General features: G+C 32.6%; 2 protein-coding genes, 1 non-coding gene and 1 pseudogene across 3 annotated transcripts; all 4 read right to left on the bottom strand.

The window, feature by feature from the left end:
• Positions 1-704: 704 nt before the first annotated feature.
• On the bottom strand, positions 705-4,319 carry LOC122583485 (ubiquitin carboxyl-terminal hydrolase 2-like). The gene is made up of 2 exons (XM_043755883.1): positions 1,768-4,319; positions 705-936 (listed from the first exon to the last, which is right to left on the bottom strand). The coding sequence occupies exons 1-2, from the start codon at positions 4,317-4,319 to the stop codon at positions 705-707; spliced, it is 2,784 nt and encodes a 927-aa protein (XP_043611818.1).
• A 7,365-nt stretch (positions 4,320-11,684) lies between these two features.
• LOC122583486 lies at positions 11,685-12,182 on the bottom strand (annotated as a pseudogene).
• A 3,127-nt stretch (positions 12,183-15,309) lies between these two features.
• LOC122582193 (actin-related protein 2/3 complex subunit 4) lies at positions 15,310-20,287 on the bottom strand. Its single transcript, XM_043754552.1, has 10 exons — positions 20,223-20,287; positions 20,086-20,121; positions 19,525-19,590; positions 19,035-19,087; positions 18,881-18,908; positions 18,439-18,513; positions 17,382-17,486; positions 16,073-16,162; positions 15,846-15,945; positions 15,310-15,742 (listed from the first exon to the last, which is right to left on the bottom strand). Exons 2-9 carry the CDS (start codon positions 20,086-20,088, stop codon positions 15,856-15,858), a joined length of 510 nt encoding a protein of 169 aa, XP_043610487.1. The 5' UTR covers positions 20,089-20,121; positions 20,223-20,287; the 3' UTR covers positions 15,310-15,742; positions 15,846-15,855.
• On the bottom strand, positions 20,217-20,303 carry TRNAY-GUA. Its single transcript is given in 2 exon segments — positions 20,217-20,252; positions 20,267-20,303. It is a non-coding gene; the product is annotated as a tRNA-Tyr (tRNA).
• Positions 20,304-24,577: the final 4,274 nt, after the last annotated feature.

Consider the following 24,577-nt stretch of genomic DNA (forward strand, 5'->3'; position numbering starts at 1 on the left):
TCTCTAGACTATACAAGTGCATGTCAAGTCCATGCGAAAGGTTTGGTTAAGATATGACGAAAGCCTCTTAAGCTTTGATCCTCACTCCCTACAACATGGCTAGAGGTACTCTAGAAGCTATTGTTCTACCTTAAGGCAAGAGATAACACTATCTACATCTCACCTCCTCAATACCTCATAGCATGAATGAAGCACAAAAACTATATGATGCATTTGAGTATTGAACATTTAACATATAATACCATTCTTTCAAAGATATTAATTAAAAACTTACGGATGTCAATAAGTTGTTAACTCTTCCATATAACTTCAAAAAGATAATAAATAAACAAACTCTTCGATATAACTTAAACCAAATAAGAACAGAAACCAAATGAGGGTGAACGACTAGTGGACGAATATATAAGTTAACTTGTACCCTTAATAAAGCCCAAAAAGTAAAATATACTCAAGGCAATGTACATGTTAAGTAATTACTTCAAAGATTTGAAGTAACAAACATATGGATACATTCATTCCTAAAGAGCAAGAAACAAGGACCAAAAATGGGGGCAAAATGTGGCTAATGTGTACTGATGAGACGAATTTCTCTTGCTCTTTGGAGTATATTCTCAATATCATCCCCTACCTTCCCAAAAACTAACCGAAAAATATAAGGGATGGAAGTTTTTAAGTAATTACATGGGTAAATAGCAAAGCTGCACTCACATTTCTTCATAAAATAAGATATAGGCGTCGCACCGAAGAACTTCATCCAAAGAAACCTCGCGAACATTAGCATCACTTGCATAGTACCATAAGCCATTGTCATCATCTTTTGTCCCTGTAGAACCCTTTGCACCTCTGACGTAAGCCACATAATGGCCTCCTCTCATTGTTCCTGAATGCACCACCACTCCTACTAGTTGATATTTATACTCTTTATCTCTGCAGCAGCTGCATCACCAAAAAGAATCACATCATCGTACCCAAATGGATGAAATATATTAGCAGAATTATACTGGAAAAAATGCTAACATATACCCCTCCAACACTATAGTGACTTAAAAAAGAGTTAGGATTTTCATTGATAGCTATCAGCATTTGAATAATCACAATCAGTTGGGTTTAAGGATTGAAGTGGGCTTTAATCAAAACATGTGTTATTTGTACTGTCAACGAGTCGGGTCCAGATAAAGCATAAATGTTTTGATTAAAGCGGTGTCATGTCTATGACTCGGTTGACCAATAACCAAGTTTTCATAGTTAATTTTGGTGTTAAATAATATATACGTTTCCAACGATAAAAATTTGTCAACATTGTACTCTTCACAAATCAGATGAGGAGCTAACAAAGCAGGTTTGGGTCAAAACAGGTAACATTTGTACAGGCCAAAATTTGTCCGGCAGGTTAACTCAAAACAGTTTTATAAAATTGTTTTAACACACACACACACACACACACATATAAGGTTTGCATATACACTTTTTTTTAAAAACTTTGTCCCGTTAAAGATAAAGCATAACATACATTGACCCATTTATTAGTGAATGGGTCGAAATTACCACTTCTACTCAAATTTAATGCGTGTAATACTCTCAATAGTCCATGTAACTTCATCTATATTCGGTTCATAAACACAAATAATGAACACCGATCTTAGTGGTCAAATATCACCAAGCCCACCACCTTATGAATATGCATGTGTTGATTAGGCAGAGCGAACCATTAATCAAATATTTAACAAACACAATATGGAATTAATTCTAGAAGATATAAAAACATACCTGGGGTCCATGTAGGGTTTAAGATCAAATGTATCACTAAAGTTGACATGACCATTTAGTTTACGTAAACGACCACAGGCATCTTGGCAGAATCTTTTCAAATGGATAGTCAAAACTGGTGGGGCCTTACTGATCAGAATTCTCTTAGATGCATCCCTAACCACCTTCACACCCTTAGAGCCCACCTCGTCATCATCACTACTATCAGATTCATGTTGACTCACTTGAAGCTCAGATTCCTTTTGCTCACTGTTCTCAGTCTCAGATATATCAGTAAACCCGTTGATGTTGCAAGATTCAGTATCCTGATAGCTATCACTCATTCCATTACAAAATGCCAAGTTTTCATCAGAATCGTCAACCCCTGCAGTACTTTGATTGTTATGGTTTTCAAAACCGTTAAAATGCAAGTAATCGGTGCCCAAAACCGATGAAGCAATTGAAATTTCATTATTATACCCATTCAAATTGAACTTTTTCAGTTTGTTCTTTAGTATTGTCTTTTGCTCTAACAAGGTCTTGGAACATTGACCACACTCCCAGGCATGTTCCTTTTGTGTGAGAAGCTCAGGGGTAGTGAAATAAGCCAAACATTTCTCCACGGACACAGGAGAATCAGTATCATCAACCTCATCAGGATCAGACTCACTTCCTTTAATTCTGTTAAATAAGGGATTCATAGTGGGCCCAAAAACAGGCTTGCGTTCACAAAACAGATATCCAGATCCATTAAAATCTGACGGTTCTTGTACACATGTTGAGACGGTTTCCTTGCAAGGAAGCAAAGATTCGTGAGCTATTGCCAGAGGCTCGTCATCCGATAAGTCATCATCACTATTTTCAGAATCTTGAATCAGTAACAAATCTTGCTTAGGTGATGTTGTATCTTCAATGACAGATTTACCTAGTCTACGATAATCCATCCATGATGCTTCCTTTGAATCAAAAGAGTCAAGCTGCTCACAAGTTGTATCATGACCATTATATGGCATAGTGGGCATACTACATTCGAGTGAGAAAGCATTTGATGAACTTGCAGTGTACTTATCATAACCATTGAACAAAGAGACTGGTTCACCGTAGTAACGTTGAACTAAACTTTCTACTAAAGCTACAGTACTGTCCATCTGGTGGATTTCATCCTGTAGGGATGAATCATTTTTATCACCGATGGCATCAAGGAGAACAGATCCTGAATGTGTTGAATCACATAAAAAAACAGCATTCTTTCCGCCGGATGTTTCCATAGACTGTGTGGCTCCAGACGAGTCATCACTGTTTAAAACACTTGTAACACCGTTGCCTACCAAGGAATCTGAAGCTTTTTCAGGTTTTGCAAAAATCTTTCCTTTCCTGTTAGAAAAAAATACTGATTTCTTGGATCCAGCAACTGGTGGGGTCTTTTTAGACGAAGATCTCTTGGTCGGTAATGGTAATGAAAGGTCTAAATATGGCTCATATACAACTGAAGAATGTCCACATTCTAAACAACTGACCGTGCTAGAAACTTGTCCCCCAAATAAGGTATCTACAAAAGTAGAAGCATGGTTTGCATTCCCACTGCCATCTTGGGAATGTGTTTGTACACGAGACTCCTCACTACACAATTCGTCAAGCAAACAACGAAGCAACTCATGACTATCATGCTGTTGAAATCCCTTGAATTGGGAAGCCTTGGTACAAAAACAACCGAAAAAGGATCTCGGGTTGATGACATTGCAGGTACCCGTCGATGAGCTCATTTCAACAAAAAGCTTCTTCAAAGATGCTGTGATGGGCCCAACTAATCCCTCCAGTTTCAAGAGGTATTCCCGTAATTTATGCACTGCCAGAAGATTTTGCAACACTGAATTTAAGAAGCAAGTGTTCCCTAAATTTACCAAACCTTTTACCATATAGCCGCCATTTCTACCTTCTAAGCAGTTTTGAAGGGTATTTACTAAATCAACATGAGGTGTAATACTACTAGTTCGATGCAGAATTGCCTCAACTACACGAGTTTTTGGCAATAATAGTGGTTTTACTAATTTAACAAATTCTGACAAAACATCTTCTAGTTCTCCATTCTTGTCTGACCATTGAACTGGGATAGAGGTATTACAAGAGAAACAATATCTAAGATCAGGGTATGAAAATTTCAAAAACAACGGATGGCGGTACTCCTTTGCATGCCGAGTTGTATGACTCTGAGGTGTGATAAGGAACCCCGCATCACTGCACGAAAAATGTCCACATTCCAAACATACCCATAACAAATTGGACTCGGATTTGGAAAGATTTCCTTTATTCTTTCCAGACTTGTCTTTTCTCTTTGTTATCTTCCTATTGGCCATGTCGTGCAAACAATAGTCACATGTCACTGAAATAAGAGACTCAGGCGACAATATTCTTTTGGAAAACTTTTCCAAATTAGTGCCCTTATCGAGATGTGGACATATATGTGCCTCTTTAGCTAGAACGATCTCTTGTAAAACTGCTTGGAGAGAAGAGGTTGGAAACCGCTTCTCCTTTTGAGTATTGTGGGCTGCCCTCTTATTAACCTTTTTCGCCATCAAAACCTGAAAGTAATCCAGTAAAATAAGATGTTGCAACTAGAAAAAGACAGTCCTGCACTTTATGTTATATTATCCACATCACTGCTTAAAATAATCCCTGCCAGTTTATCCCCCTCTTAAAAGGTATCACTTATATCTAGAACAATACTAATTACATTTGAGTATACAGGGAAATCAAAGTAAGCAAAAACAGTGTGAAGTCATGCTTTCATTGTAAGCATTAATACAACATAATATTCAATAGATATTTTGTAAGCAAAAGTGCAAAACAGGTTTGCTGGCATGCAAACAATCAAGCAGTTAAATCATATTTGTAGAGTAGACGGTCTGGCTCAGTAAACAATCTTACTGAGCTTTGTGTTCATTTGGTTGTAAAATTATGCATTTCTATTTGCTAGGACCTTATTTGCTTAAATGTTGCCAGTTGCTGGTTAGAAACAATACTCACTAAAGGACGTTTAACCACTATACTCCCTTTGACCACCACCACACAGGTAGGGAGTTTTACGATTAAGCAGATAAACGAAATTCCACATTAAAAGCCGCTTCTCTACTTATTTTACAAAACAAATGGGGTTTTGGGGATTCTTTTATTTTAAAATGCTTATATTCTTAACTGATAAGCAGGTACTAACCTGCTTATTTTTTAAAGTGCTCAGTATACAAAATTAGCAATAAGTATATAAGTGCTTTAATATTAGCAATCCCAAACACCCGGCAATAAGCACAAAAAAAGCAACCTTCGACACCCTTTAAGTACTTAAAAATAAGCATGTCGGTACCCGCTTATTTCCAAAGCATATAAGTTCTTTAACATTAGCAATCCCAAACACCCCTAAAACTTTATATCTTAAATAAGTGGTCCTGACCTCCACAAAATTAAACTACTAGATGATCACATGTATATCACCATTTTATATATACATTCAAATACCAACATTCCTTGGTTCCAAATATACTAATACAACCCAATATCAAAATTCAAAAACCACAACATATATAGATACATAATAAGGGTAGCATACATATACAGACATAAAGGTTTTTCCTGTTTAGGTTACCTAAGAGGACGAGTCTTTGACACAGATATCCATATGGCCTATTCAGGGTATCTCGTGACCACTTTCGAACCTTGGCCACACCCAAGATGTTTTACTATTTGAACCTGCCACCTCTTGTGAAGACATCAAGACACCTAACAACTAGGCCACCTTGATGGTGGTCTAGTAGTAAGGTGACCATAACGTTTCCGAAGAAACCTGGGTTTGAACCTCACTGGGTAAACATCTTAGGGTGACGAGAAAATAAAAACATATATACATACATATATATACACATATAACATATATATAATATACATATATATGTTATATGTATATCATACATATACAACAACAACAAGACCCAATGCCTAAGCGAGGTATGGGGAGGTGAGTTGTAGACAGTACCTCTACCCAAAGGTAGAGGGTAGAGAGACTGCTTCCATAAGACTTCCGGACACAATATATATGTATATCATACATATATATAATATTATTATATTATATGGTATGGCCAGAGGTCTTTATCGAAGCAGTCTCCTTTGGTAGAAACAAGACTGTCAGCGTCTCACCATCCCGGGATTGTGTATTATTGTTAGTTGTTGTTGTTGTATATAATGGTATAGTATTGCTAACTTAGGGTTTTCAAAGTTTTGCATTTCCAACATTTTTGAGCTAAGAAAAAAATATATTAAAAAAAAAAAAAAAAGGTAAATGAACATATATATATATATATATATTTAAGATTGTAAAAAAAAAAAAAAGATACAAAGTTGAAAGTAACAAGAAAGAAAAGAGAGTAAAATGAAAGTGAAAAATGAAGAAATAAACTCACCGGGAAACGGAACGCCGGCGAGTAGACGCCGTCAGTACGGTAGTAGTGATTGTAGTGTGGAAGTACGGTATGTTGGTTCAAAGAGGGAGTGGTGAGTGGCAGAATGTTTTTTTATGTTTTATTTTGTTTTTTGTCTTGTTAGTAGGGGTCCTAATGTGTATCTTGTATTTTACGAGTATTTTGTATGTCAATTTCTTTTTTTTTTATCTACAAATGTATATTCCGACTTTCTTACCCAATAAGGGCAGAAAAATTTTCTAAGGTATTCTTTTCAAGAAATACATCACTAGTATTATACAGTAAGTATTATAAGTCTAGTGAGTTAGTCTAAAAGAAAGATTTAAAAACAAATAAATATTTTTGAAAAGTACATACACTATGCGAATCTTTTTTGAATATAAATCTTATACAAAGTGAATCTTTTCGAAAAATACGTTACTTAATTATGACTTTAACCCCTCAAATAATATATAAAAAAGACCAAGAGTTATATCTTGACATTTATGCTAATTTGATTGATTAGATTCTCTGCTATATCTTGACTGCAGGGTTAAAGTAGTAGTGTAATTCTTGTTAACTAAATTCATGATACTACGTTGTATATTTAATGATTTAGAATAGTACTGGTACTAATGTCCGTGCTTATTGCACGGTTGACTTATATTTATTTATAATTATTTACTTTAATGGTTGTAATAACAGCGCATAAAAAACTTTATTTGATATATAATATAACGGTTTGATACAATATATTCATGCAATACGAAATTTGTTAATGCTAATGTGGTATGTCTCAAAACTAATAAAGAAACTTCATATTTATTATACATAACGCTATTTTAATCCTATGTGTAAAAATAAAAAGAATACAAAAGCAAGTGAATATTTTTAAAATCGATTTTGGATAATAATCCTATACAATCATAATTCGAAAATATATACATATAACCAAGGGAGGAAAACTTACCGACGCAATTATGGTTGCAAACATAAAAAACAGCAGCCGAAATATTATCTTTCTATTACATTGCAAAGAAAATTAAAAATAAACTAATGAATAAAATAACTTATACGGAAAGTGGGTAATAATTATAATTATCTCAAAACATAGATCATCTTTTAAAACCGGATACTAAAAACTAAATAGTAAAGCGACTCGTGCCACGCTATAAAAAGAAGATTACATTGTGTATTTATGGACAATGGATATACGCATCGAATGCAAGGATTTGGATATATATAATTCACTTTAATAGACATATATTAAAGAGATAGATAGATAGATAATATTATATTAATTTTTCAATATCAGTATTTGATAATTATAAGGAAACTCTAGATTAGGATTTTAAAAAGGACATGTGTCGTCTAAAGAATGAGCGAAGTGTTTATTAAAGAAGACCTCAATCCTGTTTTAGTTTATTGATAGATAGTAGAACAATTGGTGAACTAAATGGATTATGCTACAACAAGAATTGTAACCCGCGTGTTGCGCGGAAATATCACTTTTTTATAAAGACTGATATCGAAACTGGGAGATAGAACAATACTTAAAACATATAAGAAGGTACTACACAAACAATAAAAACGGATGTAAGAATTTATTTAAAAGTAATTGTAATTTAGTTGTAGCGGAAACATGACACAATTATCTAATCGTTGGTTGGTGATTACGTGGGTGTTAGGAGCATTTAACAGAAACAATAAGGAAAAAAAATGAAATATAAAATATATAGCAATTTTAGAAAAATTAAAAAGGGGATAAAAACTAACCCTCTTGTTATAGCGGAAACAGTGCATTATACTGTGATGGTTACATGGCTATTGACCAGGGTAACAAATATCATTTTTTTTCTTATTTAAAAGTGGTTTTTTTAATTAAAAAAAAAAACATTATTAAAGCTTATAAAAAAAGTGTTTTGTAAAAATAATTTTTTTTACTAAACTAATATTATTAAGGTTTATAAAAAAATATCAGGGACATTAAACGACGGCTAAATGAACTATTAGTTACGATCGGGGCTAAGAACTTTAATATATCAATAGTTTCAACTATCACACAGTACATAAATGGCTAAATATATACTATAATTTTTAAAAGTTATAAAAAACAAAGAAAGATATTCAAAAGGGAAAAAGAAAAATGAGGAGGAAAAATTAGACAATATGTTTGGCAAAAGTAGTTGTATTTGGTAGCTGTAGCTTTTATTTTTTAAAAGTATTTGGTATAGTAGCTGTAGCTGCAACTTTAAGAGACATTTGTGTAATTTTTAAAGAGTAAAAGCTTCATCGAAAAGCTAAAGCTCCTGAAACGCTACTTCAACTAACGTTTCATTTTTGAGCTTTTTCATTCAAATAAAAGGTAAAGCTAGCTGCATCCAAACAAAACTTTTAATATTTTAAGATCTTTTAATTTAAAATGAAAACTAAAACTACTGAAAAGCTTTTGAAAAGCTTGTGTCAGACATGGTCTTAAGGTTGGAAAAAAAATATATGGAAGTGGGCTTATGCCCTTTTGTTTGTCTCGTGGACTTAGCCCAAAAAGAAGAAAAAAGAGACGGCGGCCTCTTGTTTGTACCACCATGCAAAGGAATAAAAGATTATTTTTTTCTACAGTAAAAGCTACAGTAATATTAGAGAGACCACCGACTGTTGGGAATTGTTATATTAATAACTAGGTGGTTCGACCCGCCCGATGGGAGGCGTCAATTTTTAAAACGTTTGTGTTTGTCGTGTTTATATATATTTTTTCTTTTTAAAGGCAATAAGGCATACCATCATATTTATGTTTACCCCGAAAAATGATGTAGGAATTTAACAACATAAATGTTAAAAAGTTATAAAAAAAAACATAAATCTACAAATATAGATCAGAAAATACAAAAAATACAAAAATAAAAAAATTATAGATTTAAAAAATCAAAAATAACAAAATAAAAAAAATAATAATAAAAGAAAATACAACAAAAGTATTTAGATACTTAAATAAACAAAGCAAAATTTTTTTTAATGTTGGACTAAATCAGAAAGAAACATAAGTGAAGGGGGCAAACTGTAAATTCTGAAATTTTGAAAATACATCTCTATAGACTAAATCAGAAAGAAACATAAGTGGAGGGAGCAAACTATAAATTCTGAAATTTTGAAAATACATCTCCATAAAATTTAAAAAAAAAAAAACTAGCATGGAGGGGTCTCAAACCACATACCTTTTTTATTAGAGCATCCTTCTACAAACTATTTTGCTTATAGTCCCATATACACAATATATATCTTAATAATTTGTGTTCCATTCTCATATTAGAGTAAGGAATATCTTTTGGGTTTTTTTTTCTTTTTCGTTTAGACTTTATTGTCATGATATTTTTATGCTTATAAGATAGACCACTTTATTTTGTTCAAAGTAATAAATAACCTGCTTATTTTCATGAAAGTCATTATATGACAAACAATTTTGATGTTACAACACGTGCACACATACCAACATTAGCATTGAAATGGAAAACACATATCTATCTATAAAATACTGTAAATCTGTGGTAACAAGTTCATGAATTAATTACCAAGAGATTTTTCATGTACATATAGGCGATTCGTGTAGTTGTGTACTGCTCTTTTTTGTAATTAAGAATTAACGTTAGTTTTATGGCCATATAGAATATTATCACTAATTAAATTAAACGGTATCACCATAGGCAATGACATTAGTACCACAAATTTTTATTCATGTACCACTATCATGCATTATCAACTTGTACAGTATGTTGTAATGTTAGTACTGTATGGTAGAATAATAAAAAATCATGGTACTAATATCATTTCTCTATCACCCTACATCATAAAAATTTGAATAGTGTTATCCCTCTTATATGTTCCAAATTTCAATTTGCTTAGCAACTCTTTTATTTCTTTCAAATTGGTTAAAGGCTACTAATTTTATTGTCATAAAATTAACGATATCTAAAGAATTTTTTGCGTGTTCTTAGGCCATTTGCCTTGAAGAAAAAATGGGTGATTCAAACGACTACTTTAAAGGATACATAACAGGATGGTTAATGATCGGTTGGTAATTGTCAAATAAAATTACTTAAATTCAACAATACATTCTAAACATATCAGTGTAACCAATTTCATATCATAGGAGGTTTATAGACAATATGACATCATGGTAAAGCAATAAGAAAAAGCATGAGTATTTTAGAACTAATTATGTTGGAAAAAGAAAAGAAAACATGAAGCTTTTAGAATGAAGTATTTTAAGATTAATAATTATGTTTGTTAGTATTATAGAAGTAATTGTTTTTACATGAGAATTTTAGAATTAGTTATGTTTGTTTATTGATTAGCTTAATTTCAAAATTTAAACTCACCTTAATTAATTAACTATTTAAACTGAGATGAAAACCATAGTTGAAACAAAAATTAATATCCTAGTTTGATTTGGATTTGTGTTCATGCATTTTATTGCGTTAGGTTATATGATTGTTCAATTTATGGTTTGTGGTGGTTCATGGATGCAGTTGTGATGATAAAGGTTAATGTAAAGCACATCAAAACAATTTCAATACGAAATGTATATGAAAATTATACCACTATTTTGTGAAATATTCATTTAAAAACTAATTTTTTTTTATGAAAACTAGAATATTGGTTAAAACACACTGTATAACACAATGTGTTTTAATTGTGTTTTTTAATTATTATATTTTTGATAGCGCGTGAAAATCAGAAAATTATTCAAACACACTGTGATATGAACTTAACATTATGTGTTTTCTTTTAAAATATTAAAAACACATTGTGTTAAATTCAGATCGCAGTGTGTTTTAGTCAGTTTTTAGTTTTTACAAAAATTTTAGTTTTCAAATAATCACAACTCATACTAACGGACTAACGGGTATCTTAAAGTTTTAGTTTTCAAATTTTAGGTTACATTAGTAACGGACTAACGGGTATCTTAAAGTAATTATTTTTTGTGTCAAACCGGGATCCAACTTGGAATCATAAACTCATCAAGTGTTTTCCTTACCGTTAGACCGACTCTTTGTTGATAACTGTATACATAGTAGAAACATAGAGGTACTAGTGATATGATATGTCTGTGCATGATAGTCTTTCGGAAAGGGATTCCCTAACCTTTGGATGAAAATGAATGGTCAAGATTTAAAGATAAGTTTTAAATCTTGACTTTTGATTTTCATTTAAAGATCAAGATCTTCTCAACTTGACTTTAGGAAATCATATCCTTTCCCCAAAAAAGAAAAAAAAAGCTTGACCCCAATAAGTTAGAAATCTTGAATTCACCAATGTATGCTAATAAGACATATATAACCAATAATGAAGTTGCGTAACATATATATGAAATTAATCTTATATAAGGAACGTTGCAATTGTAAATGAAATGATGATACGGAAGTGATCCTTATATATATATATACATGCTTAATGTAATTTGGAAGAAGCAAGTAACTTATTCACTTGGAGTAATTAATGATGGCAGTAGTTATCTTGAGCTAACATCTGAATCAATTCTTTGACAAAGTTTTTCATAGCAACACAGCTCGGCAAATATATGGGCACCATAATCCCAGACTCACCAATATTTGTGTTTGTATATGGAAGATATATAGAAAGTAGTATCAAAATAACCTGATATTCCTGCAGGCCCACCATATATAGACCGCCTTCAATTCCCCCATCCGAAGTCAACGGCATCATATCTAGCACGCGTCACATGCATCATTCACATTATAGTTTTGAAAAAACTGTGAAATTGCATGGGGCGTCCTTTGATTACCAAAAGATCTCATGTACTCTTCGTTGACACTGGATTTTGCCTTCCTTATAATCTCTAACGTATAGCTAAAAGGTTTGTTTAATAAGTCAAATACGGTGGAAATGGCAATTATTGTACACGCAATTTCCATAGTATCCTATTGGGAGAGGAGGATTAAATCTGGTACGCGAATTGAGTTCATTCGGGTGGCCGGGTTATATCCTTAATTTCTGATATCTATTACATCATCAATTTCATGATGTATACTTGGTTATTTAAAGTTTCAGAGACCAATTAAAGAATATTTTATAATCTGATCTATACTTGGTTAAAAATAAGGGGACTATGAAATAAAACTTGTGCTAGAAAGGGAGCAATAATTAAGTCGAGTTTGAGTATAGAATTATATATTTTATAACATTAACAACAGAAAAAAGCAGGTAGGTTCATCACCTGGATTAGTAGCAATTAACGGCGAGTTGATATTGCTAGAAGATCCAGGAACATCATAAAAGCAGCTTGTCTAGATAAGGAAACGGAGGGTGCAGTGGGGGGCCTCGATCTCCAAATTATATTGCTTCAACGTCACATCTGCATGTACGTGAGACAATTCCCAAAATATGCTTATTTTTAAGAATATGACTAACTCTATGCCACTTTCTAAATGTTATTCCCATTGTATGCTTGTTAATAAAAAAATTATAAATAAAAGATAGTCTTTCCCTCCTTTTACATCTTCCTCCATTCCATCTGAATTCCATCTTCTTTTTAAAAAATTACATCACAAAATAATGTAATTAAAAAAGTTGCACTTTTAACACATGTCTAGTTTCAAATAAAATTAAGTGTCATATAAAAACATACATATTAATAATAGATAACTAATCATGTAGGCTGAGATTTTCTACACTTTCTTTATTATGACCACTTTGATGACGTATTCTACACCTACGCGGTTTACTAGGACGATGGTCCATCTCAATTTCCATTCGACTTTGTCATCTTCTACCACGACTTAGAGAGCAAGACCTTTTCAATAAATTTTTCATATGCTTGGTGGTAAAATTTTATGAATCACAACCACCAAACTATAATTCAAAGAACCATACTATATTTTCCATATGCCGAAAGTTTCTCTATCAATTTGATGACATCAACTTAGTGATTGACTTAGTTTAAATTAAATATATTGTGCATGAAAAATGGTTACCAAGATGGCAAGAAAGATGTAGATGAGAATAAGAGTCAGAGTTTTCTATCATTTAATAAGAAAGAAGCATATTTTGGGAATACAATTTAAAAAGAAGCATAAAATTAGCCATATTTATTAAAATAGGCATATTTTGGGAATTCACTCGCATGTACGTGCTTCAATAAACAACACACCTTCACCAGTACGTGCAATCTACCATTAGTTTCCGGGCAGGACCTTTCTTAAGTCTGCCAGCAAATGGATAATAAAATACTAGAACCTTCGCTAGAGCCTCCTTGATCACATTAAGTCACTAACAGGATTCTTATTCCTCATTTTTGGGTTATCACGATAGAACATAATTACTGGTATGTGAAACCGAAACCCGTACGTTTTGATCATCTATGTACGTCCGATAGAAGCTAGCTTTAGTTAATTATTTTTTTGATTTTCGATATTTATTATTTCTACATTTTTTTATTTTTTTATCTTTTTTTTTGTAACACAATAATAGTATATATCTTGCATTATTAATATATCTTTGTTGTGCGTAATTTTATCACTTAAATATTAACTCAATGTGTTATGATGTTTAAATGAATATTGACTGTCAATTTTATATATAATGTTTAGGCGATATCTTTGGTTAGGAGGTTTGATAAACCTTAAAAGTATAAATACAAGTGGAGTTTTACATGCTATCGGATGAGATAAACGTGATGTCTCTTGTTGTCTGGGTGAGAGCAGTGTTTTAAATACCGGTACATACCGGTATTACCCGGAATACCGGATTCCGGGTGGTACCCCGGTACAACTATCCCGGTATTTTGTTTGATATTTTCACTATTCAATACCAGCCGGTATTTCTGGCATTACCGGAATGGTAAAACCGGTATTTTGAATTTTTTTTAAAAATTATTTTTTGATATTTTAATGTTATGTTTTGTTATTTTTAAACTTTAAAACTTATATTTTGTTATGAAATAACTATTTGGTATTATTTTTGAGTGGATTGTACTTATATTTTGACTATTTTCGTTATACTGTAACAAGTTTTGTAGGATTTTTATAAAAATGAAAATACAAAAATTAAATTACTGTGTCGGTATACTGGAAAAACCGGTACCAGGTACCCGACCGGTACGACCAAAATACCGGTATTTACCCGACCGGTACGACCAAAATACCGGTATTTAAAACATTGGGTGAGAGTCCTCGTATATAAAAGACAATATATCGATAATGAAATGAAACAAAACTTGTTTTTGAGAAACCGATTGAAAGAAATATTATATATAAAAAACCAATGTAGATATCTTTGGTTACATAGATTAAGATTTCATACATGATTTAAACTATTAAAAGGAATTAATTTTGTTTTTAAAAAATTACTACAAATTTAGGGACTTTATATGTATTATTAAACATTTGTCAGGAGACATCAAAGTAGAGATACCAATAGGACGAGGATTATCATGTCCTCATATTAATTTGGTTTCCACTTGCAATCTTCATCTCTGTTCTCATTTCATGGGTTTCTTCCCTTATGTGAAAAACCAAAAATCAAAAGTCTGCATGAAAAAAAATAAAAATAAAAAAAATCAGATTTTGGATATTGAAATGTAAGTTTTGGCAACTTGTATACCAATCAAGTATAGATCATTTTTATACCATATATACACAAGCTGAGTGATGTGTAAGGTTAGATAGTACGTTTTTGTGCTCCCTTCTATCCTCTTATGGCCTCAGTTTTAATTTTGATATACGAGTTTGTGGAGACACAATGCAGATTTAGTTCATGATGTGTACAACTTGAAGTATACATCAGTATTGATAGAGATGCAGCAAGTCTTGGTTGTTAGTTTGACTTGTAAGTTTGAAAACTTCTTTTGGCAAACATGTGTGCTATTTATTATTTAATCATCTTGTAAATGTTAGACGATACTATGCCTGTAGTCAATTCAAGAAAAGAAAAGAAACACAAAACCTTATAAAGTTATACATTTGAAGTTGCAATGAACCAATTCTAGTTTGGTTGCTCAACTTTGGCTATAAAAGACTCGAGTCAATGAATCACACATTGACTTGTCTTGTACCAATTGATAGAGAGAAATACAAAAATACGAGACATTATGACAACCATATAGAAACTACAAAAGTATAATATTGTTTATAGATTTGAACTGTTCAAGCAAACGTCATTTGTCATTTTATCTTGCACAAGATCTAGAGCAGAAAATGTTGTCTATTAGTGTATATGCACACACTGATACAGTTTGTAAATTGTTACTGTAATAACCACTATGCTAAGGAGAGTTACCGAATGTTGGCAAACGATGCCACTTTTTGTAAACTACACTCCAAATGCTAGCCCAATAGATCATGATTATTTTTGGTAATAATCTTTCTTATGTAATGATTCATAGTAAAAGATTAGAAGGTTTTATCTGATGTATGTATAACAATGATAGTTGATGACCAGTCATTTTAATCAAATTGCCATTTTCCAGCCTTTCAGAAAAAAGAAGAATTTCGCAATTTTCCCAAAAATGGCCCTGAATGAGAAACGTTTTCTAGCTGCACCAAACAGAAACAGCATAAATCCACCGATATTAAAGATATAACATGTCTGATGAAGAAACCATCTCAATATACAAGGAGTCATAGTTGACTAACATACAAGGAGGATTTCATATAAATTGCTTCAGAAATTCGGTTGCCACTAATCTTCCTCGTGTGTTCATAGACAATTTAAGTTCACTTATCTCTTTATCGATATCCTGCAAATCAAGTTACAGAATCATATCAGATTACGACTTTTCATTTTTCTTCATCATCAACACTATTCGCCACATGAAGTAAACCAAACCACTATAAAGGGCCCCATAAATATGATTGAAATCTTACTTCCATGAATTGCACAATGAAGTCGATAAGCTTATGCTTCTGCATCTCTTCACAGTGGTAATTAGTGATAAGAAAACTAATATCATAACCCTGAAAAAGGGGAAGAAAACAAAAAGCATCCCGGTCATAAATCATCCCCATCTAGGCACACACACTATATCCACAATTGACAATCTAAAAAAAGGTTTATTTCAGAATATGACATTAACTGCAAGCTGATAATAAATAAAATCAAACAGATATTCAAAAGTCAAACGCAGGCCATATTAAGTCTGGATTGTGGAGCTTTTGGGATGGATAATCCGGGTGATCAAAAACCTTATCCAACCCAAGGGAAAAGGTTAAGCCTAGTGAAGCTCGGTGAGCCTAAACGAGTCAAGCTTAGATGACTCGAAAATGCCAAGTTTATATGAGCCACAGCCACTCATTCTTTTCTTTATATTTCTTACCTACAAATTTTAGCTTCCATGGAGATACTAATTGTGATTCCTGAAAAGAGGGTTGGCATCCAACATTTTCCTAAGAAATGATTTTTTATCTGTATGCAAGTTTATACAGAGTACAGACAAAGTCAAAGCACGACTGAGCGGGCTTATCTGAGCCAATAATAGTTCATAACAACCAAGTCTATATGAGTCAGGTTTGAAATTTTAGCTAGTTGGACCCTGCCATTAGTATTCTGAGCTTGACAAGAATGAGAGAAACCTCAGCCTATCAACTAATTACAAACCAAACTAGGCCAGGAGGGCTTGCGCTTGACTCAGGATGGACTAGTTACTAACCGCTATGAGCTTTTAGTCGAGGAATGTTCATGATTTACCTAGAGGTAGCAAATGGGCAGATCGGGTGGTTCGGGTAGGACTGGTTAAGTAGGTCAGGCACTCTTTTTACCCAGCACATAAAAATTTCCCATAAACATTCAGTGGGTCAAATAGGACTACTAAAAATAGATTATTTTAGTATCATCCATATTTTGAGCAAACTGAACTCAAATAGTCAAATATTTTAAGTGCTAAAAGACACAGCTTGGGCGACTCTCGACCCAATTTGATTCTTAGCTATTTTGTTTTAACTGTGAATGGGTTAAAATAGACCGTTAATAAGTGAATGATTCAAAATTGACTCCTTTAATATGCAATCACATACAAAAGAAAACCATCACCAAAAAGTAAAAAAATACTCTTCAAGAAACTTAATTATGATTTCATTCGCACATTTTTTGTGAATCGGGACGCAACAGAGATTTCAATCCTTTAAAGTCTAAGATGAAAAAAATCAGCTCAGCACATAAGCGGCTAATATTACACACCTGTACTGGCTTTCTCCTTAAGACTTGAAAAGCTTCTGCCCTCATTGATAAAAATCTAAGGAACTTTTTGGTTAGAATGTTCTCAAGCTCATCTGCCTGCTTCACCTATGAATGAACCGAAAAAGGAGAATTGACGCATTACTTGTTTGAAACAAATATAATGCCAAACTAGGATGATCCAGGACAACACTTTAAATCTGTCAAAGTTGATCTTGACTGATTATTGTCACCAAAATTTGGATACTTTAGTCAATAAGAATATGCTTGAGAGCCTAACCGACTATTCATCAGAATGCAATTGTGAATCCCACTGCATGGTGACAAATAACAATTAACTGATTAAGACAGCTAGGAGCCTAGGATGGACATTGTTTTACATATAATGACGTCAGCGACTATTCATCAGAATGCAATTGTGAATCCCACTGCTTGGTGACAAATAACAATTAACTGATTAAGACAGCTAGGATGGACATTGTTTTACATATAATGACGTCAGCCTACTTCCTTGCAGGTATTACCAGAAATCACAAAATGAAATAAGCATTCCAGTCATTGCTCTGGATGCAAGCAACTAAACTGAACCACAAAAGTATCAACCATTTGTTTCCTGCAATTTTTGTGTTGAGTGACTATAAGTATGACCAGCACTATACCTCCCTGTGTAATGTACATACTGGAACAATTTCAAGTTTAAAATGCTCTAAAAAATTTGCAACTTTCATTTCCTGGGAAGCTCTCACTTACATCTACCTACCTTTTTGCTCGTTGTCAAAATTACATTAAAAACTAATACATTGATTTGGATCTACAAGATTTCATCATGGTGTCATTACTTACTACTAACCCAATTTTTAACTAAATATGTAATTACTTAGTTGTGACTTTACAGGAAAGAGGGAATATATTTGTAAAAAACTTTGTTCGGAAAGTTCTAATGCTTTTCCAGGACCAGGAGAAATGTAGGTGATATGTTAGAAGCTCTTTCTTATAGTGATAAGTGAGCAACAAAACTTAAGCTATGTACAAGATATAATCAAACATGTACTGCAATTACCTTGAGGCTTATGCGTAGTGAATTAATAGATGTTTCAATCAAGCATTTTTCAGCCTCATTTCGACAAATCACAACCTGAAATGGAAGTATGAACATTACAATGATGATAAAAAGAGAATTACATGATCAACTTAAGAAACGAAATATCAGCACTTATATCATCATGCTCAAAGCGAAAGGATAAAGTAAAGCATGACAGCAAGGTGAGGGATGTTAAATAGACAGTGATGCTTTTGGAGTTTAGAACAAAGATACTTCTTCATTCCTATGAGAATCACAAAGTTTTCCATTTTTGCAACTTCTAGAATTAGACCTACTAATCACTATCTACGATCATTACAAAGGATAAATGGTATTGATTTGGGATTTTGGGTCCACAAGGTCTGTTGTTACAGTACCAAAGATAGAAGCTTCATATATAGTACCAAAAATATGTTCTTACAGGATTGAGTAGAAGTTCCGGGCTGGTCCTGATAAAGGAAGAAACAACATTAGAATGTTTTTACCTTATTCTCTCAAGTCAATGCATAGGTTATAAAGATAATAAACATTTTACAATGCAGAGCAACAAAGAACACTAGCTAACAGTTACATACTTCATCTCAACCTCGGGTTTGTTATGTCTTTCAACTTCTTGACAGGGAAAGTTCTGCAAGAACGATATACAAGATTAGAGAAATTGTTTGCATTCAGACATAAAAAACTAGCATTGACATAGTCATGCTTAAACCAGAAATTGGTCTATGTTGTAAAGATTTAAGCATGACATGCACACCCTAAGATTTAGTTGATGTGCATATATGTGGAATTGCATATATATATACCATATACCAACATTTGAGAAAAAGTATGCGTTCAACGTTCAGATTGAAACTAGTAGTTAAGCAAGCTTACATAAATTTTCAAAACATTGACTTAAATTCAACGATGCTAACAATTGTCATATTATTTTCTTTTCTTTTACTGGCTTCTCCAACCGAAAACTTGTACAGTTGTACCACTTCCACCATACAAAGGACATTCGGATAGATACACTACTTAGCCTCTTTAAATCTATCATACTACATATACCATAACAAAGTTTACCTGCAAACACATGGCGGCCTCTAGAGTGTTCCGTATGCAAGTCAGATACAACCTCACCGAGCTTCCCTGTAAAACACGACGAGTTAAATTACTACAAATAATTCCAACTTTGATACTAAAATGTCTGAAAACAACAGGAACATGGATTATCAATCACGAATAACACGACAATGCCATATAAATCCAAACACATAAAAGCTACGGTTTAGCTAATAAACATAATAAATCATAAACCCCGTACCTCATCCGATACATTTTACGATATCCGTATAACTAACAACCAAAAAGGCATATTCAAATTTCATTTCTCCTATATCTAGTTTATGTATTCCTCCACTTACACTACCACCGCAAATCGCTGCAACCGTTTTACGCTATACACACACAGTTTGATGCACATTGAAAATTATAATTACAATACACATATATATATATACACGTATATCAACATCAATGAGAATTATTATATTTAAGTAAAACAACAAAATTGAATCTTAGGGTTTGAATAGTGTGTGTGTGTGTGGGTGAGAGATCGAAAATGAGAATGTAAAATATACATACCATCGAGGAGGATGATCGATCGACTGCAAATTTGATCTATCAATACATATAATACATACATCAAAGAAAGTTGTAAATATAATAATGATGATAAAAATTGTAAAAAAAAAAAAAGTGAGAAGAAAAATGGATCCGACCTGCCGGATTCGAACCAGCGACCTAAGGATATCTGTGAAACACACTACAGTCCTCCGCTCTACCAACTGAGCTAAGGTCGGTTTGTTTAAACTTACTGCTTTTGCATTTATCAACTACATATAATTATGTATCCAGCTAACTAATTTGGAGTTTACATGTGGTTTGCTTTATTTCATTGTAAGAGTTAATTGGTTTGTAAAACTATAATATATATATATATATACACACATTTTTTTAACGGCGGGTGGAAAGGTCTTTCTATCGAGCTGAACAGAGACATCCAAACGGGCAGTATGCTCAAGCTAGGTTTGAGACGCCTAGTTTCTACATTACATAAAGACCGACAGACAATAAGACATTAATGTTTTATTCATGAGTATGATGTTATGAGGTATGCTACATGGTGGTTTGGGCTCCCCATTGTTTGCATCTATGAGCGTATGAAACCACCTGTCAACATTATGTTCAATCTTTATTCATTGGTCATTTAATAAAAACATTACAAAATATGTGATGTGATATAGACAACTCTGTTTGTATAGTTTGGGGATCATATGATTTAATGTTAACTGTTGTTAAAAATCATTGAGCAATCAAATAACAGTAAAATGTTTTGTTTGGTAGCTCACTTAAGTTTCTGCTTGCTAGACCCAAATAAAACATAACACTTTTTATTTCATTTTGATTGTTAGTTAGCCTATAAGAGATCGGGTCATCACCAAATAGTGAAAAAAAAAAAAATTATTTTTCACTTTTACATATCATCTTAAAACACATGAAACATTTCTTTCAAACAAAAATAAAAATCCATGTTCATCCACCTAAATCATACATAAATGACTCTCATCAAACTATTCCGTTGCATCTATCATTATCATTCTCACGATGTACATATAACCCATAAACCATATTTTGCAATTCGTTGAAGACAAGTCAAGTTTGTTAATATTTTGAGGCTTTCTATAAATTTTTGGAATAAAATAATAACTAAATATCTAAATAAACATGAAATGAATATATTATGATATTTTACTTTGTAACTTCTAATGCTTTTTATCGTTTATTCTAGACTTCTAGTTTTAATTGGCTAATTTATCACCCATTTTCTCGAGTTCGATACTAATGATGTTGCAAGTCATTTTATTACCACTTTAAATCTTAACATCAATCTTTAGACAACAACTCTACCATAAACTTTCGAGAAAATCAATATGACCATCTTTTTGTATGAGTTGTGTTAACAACCTAATTTGTTTAAACATAAATTTATCTAAATAGTCACTTAATCCAAGACTTTGACTCCAATATGAGGTATTTCTCTGTGAAGTGTCCATATGTTTGACAAAATATAGCTTTATATATTGACATATGGTACTTAAATGTAATAACTTTTCCATGGTGTTATAAATGGTTTTACACGTATCAGTCATCTAAACTAATCATAGATGTGATAAAATGGTAGTTAGTATTACAGATGTTAAAAGAGTTAGAAATAAATTTTGCATTTGTCTAATATATAAGACTTCTCATATCATATTGTGAGAATCATCTACCAAAATATTAGATTGAGATCTTTTAAAGTTAAAACCCAATTTCATAGGTAAAATTGGTATCTGGATCATTGGATTAAAATCAAAGGTCAAGATTCAAATATGGTTTTTGAATCTTGACCTTTGATTTTAATACAAAGGTCAAGATATTCTCAACTTCACCTATGAAGTTGAAAACAATTTTAGAGAATCTTTATCACCATCAAAAGCCAAGTCTTGAAGCAAAAGACTATTTTTATTTACTTATGTTTGACTACATTATACTTCCTTGTCCCATTAGAAGTGTCATATTTTGAATTTTTAAAGTCTAATTTTTACAACTTTGACTATAAATATTTTTCTTTCTGTTAAATAATACTTGATAAAAAATATATAAATCGATTGTGTTTTAGAAGTGTTTTCAATGATATATTTTCATCAAGTTTTCTATAACACAAAAATACATATTTAAGGCCTAAGTTTAAAGATTGAAACTTTGAATATTTAAAGTAAGACACTTCCAATGGGACGAAAGATAGTTAAGAGTAATTTTTTAAGACCAAGAAAATTGGTCATCTATAGATATTTTATCTGAATTCCCATTTCACTCTTTACATTTAGAGAATGGCGATTAGAAAAATAATTATGATATTTGAAGTATTTAATTAATGTTTTGAAATCCTAAATGTTTAGTTTAAGAATAAAAATATTACAGTTTGAGAAAAACAATATATAATGTTAAAAACATCTTGTATAAAAATAGTTAGACAAATTGCAAGTTTATTTATTGGAGAAAATGTCACAAATGGTCCCTGTGGTTATTGGTATTTGCATTTTGCCCCCTGTGCTTTTTTTTCATTGCAAACAGTCCCTTAGTTTTTCATTTTCGTTGCCAGCAGTCTCTGACACTAACTTCCGTTAATTTTAGCCGTTAAACCCCTCACGTGCATACCACGTGAGGGGCATTTTGGTCCACTTTATAATCACAGAGACTATTTGTAATAAACAGATAACATGGTTTAATTAATTAATAATTAATGCTTTGTATCTAATCTATATATCCATATCTGTATCTAAGTATATGTATGCAGTATGTATATGTAACATACCTATCTATAATTCTATATCCACTCCCTTCTTGATCCTGAACATTTGAATTCATATGTCAGTTACAATCTCAGATCGATCTCCCCAATTTCTATTTCGATGGAACCCAAAACCTTAGTTCGAAACCCAGTTGCCGCAAAAGAAAAGCACCGCAGCGCTGCCGCAAAAAACCACTGCGGAGGTTTCTTCTGATAGTGGGAAGGGTGGAGTTGGGCCGACTATATCGGTGGTTGAAGATCATGGAAGCTTGAGTTCCCGGGGATACTCGAAAAAACCCGAAAATACGAAAAAACAAACTTTTATATCAATCGTCTTCATCTTCTTGATCATTTGTGACATTTTCTGTTGGTCTTTTTAAGTCTATCATTTCCCTTTATTTATATCAATCGTCTTCATCTTTTTGATCATTATCATGAACCCAGATTACGTAATACAAAATCTAAAACTTTTAGCATTTAAATTGATCAAGCTAATAATTCATTCAAAAGTCAAAGCATCTAAAATAAGTACACCATTTAACACATAATCAAAACTCAACCCAAATGAATTAACTAAAATCAACAATCCAAAATATATTCAAAATCTAAATATAAGAGCATGGCACAAATGGTTTAGTAAAGATTGGTGTGAAAACCAAATGTGCCCAGTTGCCCCATTTACCTTGTCACCAAGTTCAAAGTCTCAGTCGCTTGTTTAAAGTTCAATATGATACATTCAATTAAAAATGTAGCACTTTTACCTTATCTAGCATTCTAGCACTTCAAGCTTATGTATCCATAGATTGTCGTCGGGAACTACATTATAGTACTCGACATGGCAATTTTCATCACCCGAAACATACTCGCCACATTTTCTTGGACCACCGCATCCTGCACTTTTTCCATAACAATACCTTTATCAACTGAATCGACATCTTTCACGACTCGCGACCCGCTTTCTTTGAAAACTATAACACTTGCCTCGATCAATCGACCCAGTTTCAAATGATGAGATCATCAATCTAGTCTTCGTCGTCAATCCATGTAATGCCTTTCGCACCATCTCCTATTATCCTTTCCGTTGACGGTATCCTCTCGATCCCCGTCGTTAATCCTTGTAATTTTGTTGCTCATCGTCACCGTTTCAAGTCAGCTTCATAATCTACATATTGAATTTGGATCGTTTGTAAATATTGGCCGGATTTCGGAGATGAGTTTTTTTGCGAATCAAGATATACACCGTTGATGAAAACGGGAAGATTGGTGGTGGCCTGGTGCGTTACTTTGATATATATATATATACACACACACACGATGGTTTATAAATAGCTAGATAGATGTAGATATATAGGATTTGATTTACGATTGGCCGGCGACAGAGACAGCTCGAAGGAAAACGTCGGTGCGTATTTGAGAAGATATGGGTTCAGATACCCTTTCTGATAGATAATACGAGTAGATAGATTTAAGATATATACACACACTCATTTATTTATATTATATTAATTAAAAAAAAACTTTTTTTTATATCACAAATAGTCCTTGTAGTTGCTAAAAAGACGATTATACCCTCACGTGATTCGCACGTGACGGGTTTAAACAGCCAAAACTAACAGAAGTTAGTGTCAGGGACCACTAGCAATAAAAATGAATAATCCAAGGATCGTTTACAACAAAAAAAAGCACAGGGGGCAAAATGCAAATATGATAAACCACAAGGACCATTTGTGACATTTTCTC

Source organism: Erigeron canadensis, chromosome 9, assembly GCF_010389155.1.
Source record: "Erigeron canadensis isolate Cc75 chromosome 9, C_canadensis_v1, whole genome shotgun sequence".
NCBI classification, from domain to species: Eukaryota; Viridiplantae; Streptophyta; class Magnoliopsida; order Asterales; family Asteraceae; genus Erigeron; species Erigeron canadensis.